This window comes from Pseudonaja textilis, chromosome 6 (genome assembly GCF_049901715.1).
Source record: "Pseudonaja textilis isolate UNSWEBS1 chromosome 6, rPseTex1.2, whole genome shotgun sequence".
NCBI lineage: Eukaryota > Metazoa > Chordata > Lepidosauria > Squamata > Elapidae > Pseudonaja > Pseudonaja textilis.
This window is the reverse complement of record NC_141995.1, coordinates 58675031-58691266: the sequence shown is the minus strand read 5'-3', so window position 1 is coordinate 58691266 and position 16236 is coordinate 58675031. Positions and strand designations below refer to the sequence as shown.

General features: G+C 37.2%; 1 protein-coding gene across 2 annotated transcripts; it reads left to right on the top strand.

The window, feature by feature from the left end:
* MSMO1 (methylsterol monooxygenase 1) lies at positions 1–15210 on the top strand. Of its 2 annotated transcripts, none has more exons than XM_087936663.1 (6): positions 1–129; positions 6340–6647; positions 8679–8827; positions 9376–9502; positions 10352–10506; positions 13739–15210. In XM_087936663.1, exons 2-6 carry the CDS (start codon positions 6390–6392, stop codon positions 13944–13946), a joined length of 897 nt encoding a protein of 298 aa, XP_087792789.1. In that variant the 5' UTR covers positions 1–129; positions 6340–6389; the 3' UTR covers positions 13947–15210. The 2 variants fall into 2 exon arrangements, with proteins under 2 accessions (XP_087792789.1, XP_087792788.1); XM_087936662.1 differs by lacking the exon at positions 1–129 and adding an exon at positions 5553–5596.
* The last annotated feature ends 1026 nt before the right edge of the window (positions 15211–16236 follow it).

The window sequence follows — 16236 nt, the reverse complement described above, 5'->3', positions numbered from 1 at the left end:
CACCCCGCGCTTTAGCCAATCAGAGCAAGCGCAGCCAGGGGAGCTCCTACCTTTAGAGCTGCCGCTGAGGACGGGTCGTGGCTCTTCTTCCCTGCCCGGAGCTCCGCGGAGAGAGCTGGGATCCGCCTGGTAAGTGGCCGAGAGGCGGCATCGCTTTAGCGGGTGTGATTCCGCGGTTTTGCAAAGTAATTTAGCGGCTCTCGCCAGACGGAGGATGGAAATGCAGGAAAGAGGCACTTTCCAAGTGAATTCATCGCCTTTCGGGATGTTAGCATGTCAAACATCCCGAAAGTATGACAGTTGCCCCCACCCCGCATGTTTGTGTTTAACACCCTTTTATTGATGTGTGTGTGTGTGTGTGTTGCATTTAGCTGCAGTGCATTGTCGTTTCTTGCGCTTTCCTATTTCTAAATGCATCTCCATCAGAAACAAAACAGGGGAGGGGAGATTTCTTTCGTGCAGATGAGGTGGTCATTGGAAAGTACTTTCCCAACAGGTGATAGGATTTACTCGTAATGGTTGCCTGTTGTGGCAAAATAAAGGAAACGTCTGAATAAGGTTAACTTGGTCCTGGACTTTTCTCTAAGGCACTCAAGGCAAGATATCCCCCACCCACCCCCATATTGTCACAAATGTCCAGTGCAGGTCAATGTTAGTGAATGGCTTAAAATTGTTTAGTGGAGATTAAAATCTGTGTTTTCCATTCGTGATCAAATATTGCGATGTTCCTGATCCTGATGTTCTTTTTTTAAATTTTACTGATTTTTAAAAACAAACATAAACAAACAAAACATAAAAACATAAAACATCTTATTTGAAAGCAGCTTGATCCCGGGTTACATCTTTTCGTACAGACACAAATTCAAATTCATGCTCATTTTATATACCATTCCATATCTTATTACCATTCTGCATTTTCTATATAGCTTCTCCTCTCTTTTAACTTTATTTTATTTATTTCATCTCAATTCAGATCATTATACTTATATTCTTTGTCTGTCCTGTTTCCAGCTGTCTATTATCTTTTCTCATTAAACAAAATTTCTCCTGTAATCACTGATTGGAGTATGACGCCTTTATATCTTTCCCCTAATTTTATAACACTTAGTATAATACATAACTTCTGATGTTCCTGATCCTGATGTTCTTTTTAAGTAGCAATTAGAATTGCATCACTTCTGGAAAGCAAGGGGTAGAATAAGTCAGCTACACCACATTATTTCATGCAAAATGCCTTTACTGGTGGCTATATTAAATACTGAGAGTATTTACACCAAGACAAATTCCTTGTGTGTCCAATCACACTTGGCCAATAAAGTATTCTATTCTATTCTATTCTATTCTTTTTTTAAAAAAAAATTATTTTTAAAAACATACACATACAAAACATAAAAACAAAAAATCATCTTCCATTTTATATACATACAGTGTGTCAATTGGTTACAAATCTTTTGTGCTATCCTTTTGTAGTCATTTACTCACAGTTTATATCAGTTTTCACATTGTCAAACTAACATGTGCTAATATATTTATCAGTTATTAGTTATCCAGAACTAAACTATTGATTCCATCATTTTATATGAGAGGTTCCAAGTTTTATCTTAAAATTTATATTATACTTTCAACCAGTGGTTATATATGTCTATATTATGTTTTATATCAATCTATTAAATTTCTATCACAGAATTATCTAGTCTATTATATTACCATGTCTTTTTGTCCAACCATTGATAAAACAAATCCCATATCACATAAAATCATTCATCTTCTTGTTCTCTAATTTCAAATGTCAATTTACTCATTTCAGCACAGTCCATAATTTTCTTAATAACTTCCTCCTGCATAGATATTTTATCATTTTTCCAATTCTTAGCAAATACAATCCTAGCCACTATTAATACATTTACAATCAAATATTTCAACTCTTTGTTGTATATTTCCGGTATAATCCCCAATAAAAAGATATCTGGTTTAAAGTCTATATGTTTTATCATTTTTTCCAACTATGTGTGGATTTTAGTCCAATATTTCTTTGCGTCTGAGCATGTCCACCACATATGGTAATATGAACGAGGTATCTGATGACATTTCCAACATTTATCCGATTTGTTCTTGAACACTCTCGCAAGTCTCGTTGGGGGAAGATGCCACCTGTAAAACATCTTATACAGATTTTCTTTACATGCAGCTGACATTGTCATTTTATAATTTTGAGACCACAATTTTTGCCATTTTTCTAAATCAATCCCATATCCAAAAATTTTCCCCCAAGCAATTATCATTTCTTTAACTTGTTCCTCCTCCAATTTAAATTCTAGTAAGTGTCCATAAAGTTTTTTAATTACCTTTTCATCAGTACCCATCAAAATTTTATCCAAATCAGTCAACTTATCATAAATACCTTCTGCTTTAACATCTTTATCAAATCTGGATTGTATTTGCAAATATGAAAACCAGTTCATTTTTACACCTTGTACACCTTCTTCCAACACTTGCAAAGATTTAAGTTCACTCTTTTCATTCAATATCTCACCATATCTAGCTGTTTGTACCTTTTTATATATTATTGGATAAGAAAAAGCTTCAATGGTGGATATCCATAATGGAATTTTTAAATAGTATTGTCTTTTTATCATCTTCCAATTCAAAAACAATGCCTCTCGAATATAATGTCTTCTAAAATACCTCTATTTTAGTTCCCTTATACCAAAGGAAGGCATGCCATCCCAACAGCAAGCCATGCCCTTCTAAGGTCAATAGTCTATTGTTCCTTAATATTATCCATTCCTTTACCCACATCAAATTTGTTGCTTGGTAATACAACTCCCAGTTAGGCAAGGCAAACCTTCCTCTTATTCTTGCATCTTGTAACAATTTTAATTTTATTCTTGCTTTTTTGCTCTGCCATATATATTTCAACACAATTCTATTTAAATCTTCAAAAAACTCCCTAGTTGGATTGGAATTGTCTGGAATAAATATAAAATTCTAGGCAATACATTCATCTTAATAGTAAATATTCTCCCAATCAATGATAATTGTAAGTTTCTCCATTTTGTCAAGTCAGTCGCAATCTGCTGTGTAAGTTTAAGATACACTGCTCAAAAAAATAAAGGGAACACAAAAATAAGACATCCTAGATCTGAATGAATGAAATATTCTTATGAAATATTTTGTTCATTACATAGTTGAATGTGCTGATAACAAAATCACACAAAAATTATCAATGGGAATCAAATTTAGCAACCCATGGAGGTCTGGATTTGGAATTACACTCAAAATTAAAGTGGAAAAAAACACTACAGGCTGATCCAACTTTGATGTAATGTCCTTAAAACAAGTCAAAATGAGGCTCAGTAGTGTGTGTGGCCTCCAAATGCCTGTATGACCTCCCTACAATGCCTGGGCATGCTCCTGATGAGGTGGTGGATGGTCTCCTGAGGGATCTCCTCCCACACCTGGACTAAAGCATCCCCCAACTCCTGGACAGTCTGTGGTGCAATGTGGCGTTGGGGGATGGAGCGAGACATGATGTCCCAGATGTGCTCAATTGGATTCAGGTCTGGGGAACGGGTGGGCCAGTCCATAGCATCAGTGCCTTCGTCTTGCAGGAACTGCTGACACACTCCAGCCACATGAGGTCTAGCGTTGTCTTGCATTAGGAGGAACCCAGGGCCAACCGCACCAGCATATGGTCTCACAAGGGGTCTGAGGATCTCATCTCGGTACCTAATGACAGTCATGCTACCTCTGGCGAACACCTGAAGGGCTGTGCGGCCCCCTAAAGAAATGCCACCCCACACCATTACTGACCCACTGCCAAACCGGTCATGCTGGAGGATGTTGCAGGCAGCATAACGTTCTCCACGGCATCTCCAGACCCTGTCACATCTGCCACATGTGGTCAGTGTGAACCTGCTTTCATCTGTGAAGAGCACAGGGCGCCAGTGGCAAATTTGCCAATCTTGGTGTTCTCTGGCAAATGCCAAACATCCTGCACGGTGTTGGGTTGTAAGCACAACCCCCACCTGTGGACGTCGGACCCTCATACCACCCGCATGGAGTCTATTTCTGACCGTTTGAGTAGCCACATGCTCATTTGTGGCCCGCTGGAGGTCATTTTGCAGGGCTCTGGCAGTGCTCCTCCTGTCCCTCCTTGCACAAAGGTGGAGGTAGCGCACCTGATGCTGGGTCGTTGCCCTCCTATGGCCTCCTCGACATCTCCTGCTGTACTGGCCTGTCTCCTGGTAGCGCTTCCATGCTCTGGACACTATGCTGACAGACAGCAAACCTTCTTGCTACAGCTCGCATTGATGCGCCATCCTGGATGAGCTGTACTACCTGAGCCACTTGTGTGGGTTGTAAACTCCGTCTCATGCTACCACTAGAGTAAAAGCACCGCCAGCATTCAAAAGTGACCAAACCATCAGCCAGAAAGCGTAGGAACTGAGAAGTGGTCTGTGGTCACCACCTGCAGAACCACTCCTTTATTGGGGATGTCTTGCTAACTGCCTATGCTTTCCACCTGTTGTCTATTCCATTTGCACAACAGCATGTGAAATAGATTGTCAATCAGTGTTGCTACCTAAGTGGACAGTTTGATTTCACAGAAGTGTGATTGACTTGGAGTTACATTGTGTTGTTTAAGTGTTCCCTTTTTTTTTTTTTTTTTGAGCAGTGTAATTATCCTCCTTCAGTGTACTACATCTTGGTGTAATGTATATCCCTAAATACTTAACCTTGTTTGTGACCTGTATTTCTAAAACTTCTTACAACTCTTTCTTTCATCTTACTAACATAATCTTTGTTAATATCTTTGTTTTACCTTTGTTTATTTTCAAACCTGCTACGTTTCCATATTCTTCTATTTTTTTCTATTAATTTAGGTGCTGTTTCCAGTGGGTCTTCTAATATAAATACCAGGTCATCTGCAAAAGCTTGCAATTTATACTCTTCCTTTTGGATTTTCATTCCTTTTATTTCTTTATCTTCTCTAATGTTCCTATTCAACTCTTCCAATCTTAACACAAACAGCAGAGGCGACAGCGGACAGCCTTGCCTTGTCCCTTTTCTTATATCTATAGATTCTGTTAGTTCTCCATTTACCATAACTTTTGCCGTTTGTTCATTGTATATCATTTCAATGGCTTGAATGAATTTTTTACCATTTGTTCCAATTGCAATAACACAAATTGCCAGCTCACATTGTCAAAGGCTTTTTGTGGGTCTAAAAACATCAAAGCCATTTGCTTCTCGGGATGCGCCTCATAATATTCCAGAGTATCCAAAATAATTCTCACATTGTCCTTTATTTGTCTCTTTGGCAGGAATCCATTTTGGTCAATATGGATAAAGTTATTTAAGTATCTTTTGAGTCTTTCTGCCAAAATTGAAGCAAAAATGTTATAGTCTGAATTTAGTAGGGATATAGGTCTATAATTTTTCACTTGCTGCAGGTCCATATCCTCCTTCGATATAAGTGTAATATATGCTTCTGTCCAGGTTTTGGGTATTCTTTTCTTTAACATAACTTCGTTCATAACTTCTAATAGATGAAGATGCAGTATTTCCTGAAAAGTCTTGTAAAATTCTGCTGGTAAGCTATCTGGACCTGGTGCTTTTTCAATATTCTGTTTTTTTAAAGCTTCTGTTAATTCTATCATTGTTATATTCCCTTCTAGCATTGTTTCAGTATCTTTAGGTATCTGAGGTAAATTCGCTTTCTGTAAACATTGCTTAACTTTTTCTTCTTGAATATTCTCTTGAAAATACAATTTTCCATTGTAATCTTGTATAATATTTTTCTACTCCTCATTTCCATAGCATGTATGTCCTTCATTTATTAGTTGGCTACTCCTTCTTGATTCTCTCTCCTTATTCTGTTCTATTCTATTAAATGATTACATACATTGAAATAAACCTGAATGAACTCAGAATCATGAGGCAGCTAATTACTCGTATCATGGATTCATGTGAAGCCATCATCAAATTAAATCCACCTGTATCTAAAAATCCATTACAATTACTCATCTAAAACCGTTTGGCTCCTACATGTGTGTTTTTACAGGCACCTGATATAGTCAAAATCCAAATCCTATCCATAGGCTCAGAAAGGGGACAGTTATGAATCTCATGCCTTGTGGAATTTGTACATGGGCTGAGTCTAGATGAAACCACTCTCAAAACATACCTATCTGCAAATTTAAGTTCTAGCAATCACAAACCTGTTTGTGTAGTGTGTGCTGATTGAAGAGTTGTTATACAGAACTATAAATAAACATTGTTCTGTTTATTTAAGTCTTTCCATTTATCGTGTTCTCTCTATTTAATATTTTACAGATTCGTAGAAACTTCGTTAAGAAACTATCAGTGTGATGTGCCAGAACTGAATGATGATGAATAACAATAGTTCTGAGATACTGCATTCCGCCTACCTTGCTGTAGAATACATTGACTCCTTGCTGCCTGAGAATCCACTACAGGAACCGTTTAAAAATGCTTGGACCTATATGCTGGACAATTACACTAAATACCAGATTGCAGTTTGGGGTTCACTTCTCGCTCACGAATTTTTCTTTTTTTTAATATGCTTACCTGGATTTGTATTTCAGTTTATACCTTATATGAAAAAATATAAAATACAACAGGTAAGATGGAACTTTAACAATGAAATAAGGGAGCCATGTTAATCTATAGTGCTAAAACATTAGGAGGAGTTTGGTAGTACTTTACTTAGTTAAGAATTGTTATTAAAATGTATAAATGTTTACAATCTGCAACTCACTTCATCAGACTAATGTAGGATTTAAACTGAAGTGAGATGGGAGTAAGGAGGGCAAGACCATTGCTTAGGCAAATGTAGTTTATGAGTCAGATAATTACTATTTATGTTGTATGATGTTAAAAACATTGTGTTTGTTGAGATGTTCTGAGATTGCTAAAGCTTTGGAGAGATATATCCATCCATCCGAGTGACTTTGGGCCTGTCACTCTCTCTCAACCCAACCATCTCACAGGTTGTGGAGAGAATAGGAGAAAGGAGTTTAAAGTATGTTTGCTGTCTTGAGCTAATTTTAAAAGGGGTGCTGGTAAAAATAAATAAATGACATGCAATTTTAGCAACGTCTCATTCAGTAGTGGGCTTAAAGTCCTGATTTTCCAAAATGGGCACTTTGAAATTTGATAGAATGTCCAAAATGATGGAAATCGTATCAATTTTTTTCTTATTTTGAATTCTGGTGTCAAATGTGTGTTTATTAATTTCTTGTGTGAAGTTTGTTCCATTTGTCCAGGGGACATTCCTGGTAGATGATGGCATGAATCACATTAGAGAAATACGATGTGGAGGCACCACTAATTGTGTGTGTGTGTGTGTATTTCTTGTGGCTTGTGATGATGGAGCAAAACAGACGTGAGTTTATTGTAGGATCTGGTTCCATATTAGCGTTTTTTTTACTGATTCTGTTGATTGGAGAATTGGTTTAGGTTGGGTAGTTGTATGCAAGTATGGGCCTGCCACCCAAGTGCTTGAGATAATGCAGTGTCTTTGTCTAGTATGGGCTGTAGCTTAATAGTAGTTTGAACTGTGAGCTGCAACTAAATAGCGTTATGCTGTTCTATTTCTGATGCCTGTGTTTCACTAGGTGCTTCCCAGGAATTGATCTGGCCCAATTCTTCTATTCATCTGGTTCTATGGATAGTTACCAGTTAAGCATTTCTGTTAAGTGGATCAGAACAAATGTGGTTTTGTGTAGAGCCTGGCTATACATGTGCTCTGACTCAAACTCTTTTCCAATAAAACAAACACGAACCAAAGGAAACAGAAACCTTTTAATGATTCTTACGAATCCCCAGTTAAAAGGCTGCTGCAAACTAACTTTGATAAGCACAAGCCTTGTCAAAACTGTGTGAGGCTGCCAAGAATAACAGATAAGAAATATTTTACAACACAAGAATCTTCAAATACCAACTTAAGATACTGCAACGTCCACAAGGCTCGAGTTTCAAAACGTCTATACTTCCTACAAAGAACTTCTCTTCGCAGCTGGCTTTTATCTTCTTGAGGGGGAGGCATTGCCTTGCACCCTTGTTCCCAAGTCGCCTGTACTGCTGCAACTGCTCTTTCTTGCGGACAACCCTGCGCACATGCACACTTGGCTCAGGCTCCTTGGGAATCTCCCCATCGCTGCTGCCAGGCCCCAAAATCTCTGAATGCAGCAGTCCATTCCCTAATGGTCCTGGCCCCTCATCTGAGTCCTCATTCTCCTCAGCCGTCTGCATCTGCTGCCGGCTAACCACAACCACACGATAGATTTGGAAGCATGTTGGCATTCATGGGATTCTATACATTTCTCGTGTTGTATTGTGTAGGTTTGTTATCTTCTTGTGGCAACATTCTGGTGTAGTTGAAGTTCTAGGAGAGAGATGACATTAATAATTAACTTTTTGTAGTAAAAAATGCGGATTTGGGGTAAAGGGCAAGGAGAAAATTGTATAACCTAAAACCTTTTCACATATGAGGCATTGCCACGAAGGAGAAAAGTCCAGAACATGTTGTGATATATGTTTTATTATGATGTTGGCATCATTGTAGTTGGGAAGAGAGTCTGTGGAAAAGATGTAGTTAGTTTCCTATATGCACAATTTAATTATTTTTTGTTTACTTGATGCTGTTATAGGATAGACCAGAAACATGGGAAGGACAATGGAAATGTTTCAAAACACTTATGTTCAATCACTTTTGTATTCAGCTGCCTCTCATAATGGGTACCCATTATTTCACTGAATATTTTAATATTCCTTTTGACTGGGAAACGATGCCAAGATGGTAAGCACTATTCAATTATTTTTCATTAGTTGTTTGTTAAAAATACATATTTCCACACATTCAAAATATTGGTATTATGCTGATAAAGGACTGGGTTTGCGAGAAATTTCTAGAAGTTTGACCAAAAATGTTTTTGACTCTTTGGTTCAGTAATTTCAAGTTTATTAAAAATGAAAAGAGAGTGAAACCTTAATTTAGTTTCATGGAGGAAGTGTCTGTTACTCCTAATTGTCTGCTAATCTATAAATATTCACCACATTTTAACATTTATTCATTCTACAAAACAAATTCAAATATAATAGATAATAATTGGATATATTTATTCAAGATGAAAATTGAAGAGTTAGTTTGCTTTAAATATAATATAAACTACATCATGTATAACTAATACTGTCTTTCTCAAACAACAATTTATTTTGCTCTGCTCGTTGCTCCAAGAGAGAAAAGTATTTTATTAACATTTCTGTGTATGTTATGTCAGGTTTCTAGCATGGGTCATTGGATAGATTGCACAAATATTTATCTCAAAAGCTCATTTTCTTTTAAAGGTTTGTGATACTTGCTCAGTGTTTTGTTTGTGCTGTGATTGATGATACCTGGCATTATTTCCTGCATCGACTACTTCATCATAAGAGAATATATAAATACATCCACAAAATGCATCATGAATTTCTAGTATGTAATTTTTTAAATTTTTGGTTCACATGGTTAAGCTATATATGCACTTACCAATAAGAATATTTCATGCAACTCACTGGAACTTGTTCCTGTATATGATTGCAGCCTTAAAATGTTATGCAATGGACATGTGTTAGTTATTATTTTAGAAATGGAGAAGAAACAAGCAGGTTTATTATTTATCTATATGGTTTCTTTTCTGTTCTTATTGTATGAGGCCAGAAAGTTTACAAGAGCTGAAGAGTTTTAAACATTGCAGTAAACCGACAATATTTTTTTGTAAAATATTTGTACATTTTCAATTTTATTTAATAGCTAATTTCAGTTTCTCAAATAATAAGAAATTTAGTTTCAAGCAACGTCTTTAGCACGATCTTTTTAAAATGTTCAGGAAAACTTTACTGAATACATAAGTTTACTGATCTATAGAATCATATTTGTGTGTTTTTAAATTGGGGGAATCAATATCACAGTGGCATTACATGACTTATTGGGACTTTTTACCCCTTTGCTAAATCAGGCGTGGGCATGGCCAGTGTGTGATGCCTCCGGCCCATGGTCTGGGAGTTTGACAGCCCTACTTTAAATGATACAGTATTCACAGTAGTATAGCACCTACTGTTTTCAGGATCTGTCTGGAATTAGCAGTAGCCAATATTCTTACATTTAGAAATGTATTCAATTTGTTTAGTCTTACACTTCCTGAAAATGTGGAGTTCAAGGTTAGCACGTGAAGGAAGAATAATATCTCCTGGAACAATATGGTCATATTGAAGCATATATATGAAATGTTTTCTTCAGTTATGGATACAGGTGCACAAATCTTTTCTGTATACTTTTCTTCAGGCACCATTTGGGATGCAAGCTGAATATGTACATCCTTTAGAAACTATAATCCTTGGAACTGGATTCTTCATTGGAATAATTGTCTTCTGTAATCACGTAATTTTGCTATATGCATGGTTAGTTTGTCGTTTGATAGAGACCATTGATGTTCACAGGTAATCTTTTGTTTATGATTCTTTGTATTCAGATTCAGAAAATTTAAAATTATTTAAACATAACTATTTGAAAAAGTTGTCAATAACTTCTCCGTGACAAGTTTCTAAATTCTTCAGATATTGTTTGGGCAAAAAGATTTTTATTAGTTGAATAGAATATTGAACGGATGAAAAGAGAAAAAATCTGAAGAATTTGAACACCAAAGAATCTCTGATCAAGAGATATCATCTAGAAACAAGGAAGGATTAAAAAACACTGGAAATAATAAAGTATCAAGTAATAGCTATAGCCAAGAAGATCGGCAAATATGAAGCTCAAATTGCACACTATAGGCAGAATCTCCACTATCAGTCAAATCAGAAATGTTTCTACAATTCATCTATGGAGTGACTGTTGTGAACCCATCAATACCAAGAAACAGTGTAATTCTTGATGTACCTATGGGACAACATCAAATAGAACTTTTTATTGGCCAAGTGTGTTTGGACGTACAAGGAATTTGCCTCCAGTACATGAGCTCTCTGTGTACACATATAAACAACAACGTGACAAGTCATAGATCATAAATCATAAGATACAAATAATAAATAATAAGATGCCAATGGGAGAAAGTGGTATGAAATATGCTATATTTTGTACATAAAGAAATATAAGAATGCAGCCTGGATAAAGAAAGTGGATTAGAATAAAACATAAGTTGAAATGAAAGAATTTGTAATAAAAACAGAAAAGGACAAGAAAAATTAAGTGTCTAGAAATAACAGATATTAGTACAAACACCAGATGTTTTGTGTAAAGCCGCACAATGGATGACATAATTGCTGGTCAGTGGTGATAAGACTGGAAGAGGTTACTCCCCAAAGAAATTTCAAGGAGATTCACTATTGCCACTACTGTTTGTCATTGTCAACAGTACTGAATAAATCAAGTCATGGCTATCCAACATCAAAAACACCCGCTAGGCTCTCCTATTTACATAGATGAACTCAAACTTCATGGAAAAACACCATCTGAAATAGAATTGCTTCTCAAGACTCTCCATATATACACCCAAGATATTGCAATGGAATTTGAACTGGATAAACGTCCCAACTTCACAGGGGAAAAATAGCAAAAACTGAAGGAATCGAGATGCTCTATGGAAATACCATCAAGAGTCTGGAGGAAGACAATTACTACAAATACTTGGGCATCCTTCAAGCTGACAACATCAAGCACTTTGATGTCAAGAAAAAGGTTAGAACTGAATATACGATGAGAGTGAAGACAATCTTAAAGTCCAAACTCAGTGGAGGAAATACTACCAAGGCAGTTAATGCCTAGGTGATTCCACTTATTAGATACACAGCTGGAATAGCGTACTGGGCTGAAGCAGAACTAAAAGCCTTAGATAGGAGGACCAGAAAAACAATGACAATAATTCCCTTTATTCAAACAGCAATGTTGGCAGACTCTACATACCAAGGAAAATAGGTAGATCTAGAATGTTGCAAGACAGTTGAAAAAGAATAAAGGGCATTGGAAGTATATCTGAACAGTGAAGAAGATGCATTGAAGCTAGTATACCATGAAAGCTTACTAAGTATTGGAGAGACCTGGCCATAACTAAGAGCAGGAAAGTTGAAGAAAGAAACAGGGACACTAATTCTGGCTGCAGAAGACCTAACCTTAAGAAGAATAGCAGTAGCACTTAGATTTATATACTGCTTCAGAGAGCTTTACAGCCCTCTAAGCAGTTTACAGAGTCAGCATATTGCCCCCAGCAATTGGGTCTTCAATGCATAGAAAGCAGGAATTGAGAAGACACTAACAGTCAGCAAATGCTGCCTCTGCTGTAGAAACAATGGGTCACCTAGTTTGCTGCAGAAAGATTGCACAAACTGATCACAAGTAATAGCATGACAAAATAGCAACAAGGGCGGATTGGAAGGTCTGCAAGAAATAACTATTTGCATGCAGGCAAGAACTGGTGGGGCCACAAAATAGAAAAAAAATAGATAATGAAGAAGCTATATTACTCTAGAACTTTAGAATTCAAACAGATGGGCACCTGCCATATAACTCCCCAAACTTAACAATTGTTGGTAAGAAAGACAAAAAGGCTCAATGGTGATCGTGACAGTACCTGGAGATATCAGAATTAAAGGACTGTGGCAAAAGAAAGCAAAGGTAGTACCAATAGTAATGGGTCCCTTGGGCGCAATCCCAAAGCATCTGGACCACCAGGGTTTGGCATGACCAAACAACCAATTGCAAAAGGCGACTTTAGTTTAGAACGTCTTGTGATCTTTCACAACTCCCATTATGAGATTTCACAACTACAGATCTGTATCGGGCTTGGAAAGTTGCCAGGCCGATATCTTCCAAACACCATACTGTAGCAACAATTACTTGGCACGAGGTCAGGAACAGATCTTCACCCTAATGAATTGAACTAATCATCTCCTGCAACATCACTTCCCCTCCGCTCCTTTTTACTCCCTATGGGGGGGGGGGGTGCATTCACCATCCACCTGAACCTTTTACTCCTTGTTCCTTAACTGCTCCCTTCTCCTGGCAGCTCTGTGCATGCGCACACTGGGAATAGGCTCCAGCTGTTCTTCTGCCCCACTGATTTCCATCTCTGAAGGCAGCTGATAACTGTCAAACGACCCTGGCCCTGTCTCTGCCTCCAACGCAGGGCACTCATCACAGCCTTTCTCAGACCCTAGGCCTGGCCCATGTTCCTCCCCAACCTCCTCACTGTCCGAGTCTGTCACCAGCCCTGCTGGCCACAACATTTATATGCCACTGACTCAGCAAATCTGGACAGTTTACAATTTCTCCTGCCCAGAAGGTAACCAGGACATTGGGGGACAGCTGGAGCTAATAAAAGGGACCCCTACTCATTATCTGACTGAGTTGCCTTTGTGCCACGCCCTGGGTCATCACAGTTGTGTATGTTGTTTGTGGAATACAATCACCATGTAGAAACTTGTAATAGTACGTTACTTATCTCTTCCTAGGGTTGAGAAGTTTTTATTATATTTTTCGGCGAGTTATAAGTGTGACAGTCTGAATAGACACATAGTTTTTTTCTGGAATATATACAGTATATGAACCCCAGTGGGAATTATTTCCAAATAGATACAGGATCCCATTTCAAACCTTTAGCACTGAGCAAGTTGTACATGAAATGTGAGAAATGGCTTCATATTATTTAAATGTGCATTCCATTCTTTTTCCTTTCAGTGGCTACGATATTCCTCTGAATCCTTTACATTTTCTGCCCTTTTATGCTGGGTCTCGCTATCATGACTTTCATCATATGAACTGCACTGGCAATTACGCTTCAACTTTCACATGGTGGGATAAACTTTTTGCTACTGATTCACAGTACAATTCTTACAAAGAGAAGATGAAGCAACAGAAAGACACAGTGGAAAAGAAGATGGAATAAATTTCCCATTTGCAACACTTTTTGGAGCATCAAAGAGGACCTCTTATTTTTGCTTAAAACTAGAAAACTTAACAAGTATTGCAATTCAAAGCAAAATGCAGCTTTTAACAAACAAACCGAGTTTAGGTTTGCAGCAGGAAAAACATTCTCTGATGCATTTTCCAAATGATTGTACTTTTTCTATCCTATAGATAAGTCAAACAAATACAGTATATATTTAAGAAAATGTTAACTATGATCAAATGATTGAATTTATGTAAAAAAAGGATACATTAAAATTAAAACACGGGAGGTTTTTTTGCATTAATGTGAATCCTAAAGTTTAGAAAGAACTCTACATTGAGTTCACCAATTAAAACTTTTGTGGGAATTCTCTTTCCCAAATGGGTACAAAAAATGTAGATTTAAGAAAACAAAGAATCTTTTTACTCGGTTTTTAATGGATGTTATTGTAATCTGTATTACACATAACTAAATTGCTGATTTGATTATTAAGATAATTTGTCTTAAAATAGCTGTGATTTCAAATAAAATATTGGGGTTCAAGCTATTATTCCCTAGTTCCTTTTATGAAAATTCCTTTCCTTATAAAAGGAATTTTCTGGTTCCTTTTGGCTTGTTCCTATCAAACAAAACCAAAAAGAATGATTTCATACTAATTTTTATGGGTGTTTATTCTTAAACTTGGATCATCTATAGTTGAAAATGTAGAAGCCTTCTTAAAAGCTGCATGGATTGCAAAAGTGCTATGTTTGTAACAACCATTTTACTTCCTGTTAATACACAATGGTAGGAATTGATAATTAGAACAGAATGTATATGGCGACTGAAATTTGATAGTTGGAGAGATAACTAACCATCTATTATATACAGTCAAAACTATCCCTAGATATGTACATGAGGGAACCATGGGAACTTTCCTTAGATTACATTGAATACTTCTTGGCCTTCCTGACTTACTATGGAAAAGACTAAATTATATAACCAGCTGAACAGGAATTCTGTAAAGCCATAGACTTCCTTTTCTTAAAGACATCTACATCTGCTGCAGAGATTGGGTGGGGTGTAACTGTATGGTTGGAGGGCACTGAACAGTGTTGTTGGGCCAGCATTTTCCACTTCTGATGGCCCCTCCAAAAGCAATGCTTGTTCTTTTTCTCTCTTTTTTACTTGAATGTAATTAAAATGATTTGTAGTTTAATATATGGAAAAAGGTGCTGGGAAAAGCATTTTATTTACACAAATGACGTGAAGGAAAAAGAAATCTAAATCTGAATATTTTGAATACAAAAGAATTGGCTGAGGTAAGTGCATTTTCTTGCAAGCGTCGTTTATGTTTACAGAAGTTTTCTCCACAAGATGGCCTTATCTCTTCCTCCCCCTCCCACCATATCTTTAGGCTTTGTTTTCTTTAATTTAGGAGAAGCAGCCCAATTTACTCCACTGAGTTGAATCCTCTGGGCCACTAGAGGTAGTCCTCGACTTACAACAGTTCATTTAGTGACCATTCAAAGTTACAATGGTACTGAAGGAAGTGACTTAGGAGCAATTTTCACACGACTGGCAGCATCACCATGGTCATGTGATCAAAATTCAGACACTTGGCAGCTGACCCGTATTTATGATGCAGTGTCAGGGGTCACATGATCAGCTTTTGTGACCACTTGACAAAATCAATGGGGAAGCCAGATTCATATAACAACTGTCACTAATTTCCCAACTGTAGTGATTCACTTAACACCAAGCAAGAAAAGTGGTGAGCTGCGGCAAAAGTCACTTAGCAAATGTCTCACTTAGCAACAGATGTTTGTCTCAATTGTGGTCAGAAGTCGGGGACTACCTGTATAGGACAAACATGTAATACTGGTGTTGAGGCATCAGATTAAAGAGATTGGTGTAAACTCTCCCACAGAAACTAAATTCTTATGGCATTTCTGGATTTTTGCACAAGTGGATTGTTGCTTTCTTGCCTAACAGACTGCAGAAGGTCAATACGCCTAGACTTCCTGTCTCCGGAGCTTCTGGGGCTTGACTTTCTTAAAGGGGAAGGGTTGTTTTAAGATTTTTACACTGCTGTTGGGAGGAAATACTCCCCTGGACAATCAGCACTTTGAAGAAATAATTGAATAATGAAGCAAAGCTTTTAGTGACAGGGAACCAAGATGAGTGACATTCAGCAAGGCTTCTTGGCTAGCTAGAAAGATCGACATCCAAATGTGAGTTTACATACCCTTTCTGAGTTTTGGTCTAAAACTGGTTTTTGGTGAAGGTTAATTCTGTGCTTGGTGAT

What these genes read in the sequence shown, in the direction of transcription:
- MSMO1 (XM_087936663.1), top strand. Translation starts at nt 6,390, where the DNA reads ATGATGATGAATAACAATAGTTCTGAGATACTGCATTCCGCCTACCTT. An exon ending in TGGGAAACGATGCCAAGATG is followed by an intron (nt 8,828 to 9,375) that starts GTAAGCACTATT and finishes TTTCTTTTAAAG; the next exon opens with GTTTGTGATACTTGCTCAGT. An exon ending in GAGACCATTGATGTTCACAG is followed by an intron (nt 10,507 to 13,738) that starts GTAATCTTTTGT and finishes TTTTCCTTTCAG; the next exon opens with TGGCTACGATATTCCTCTGA.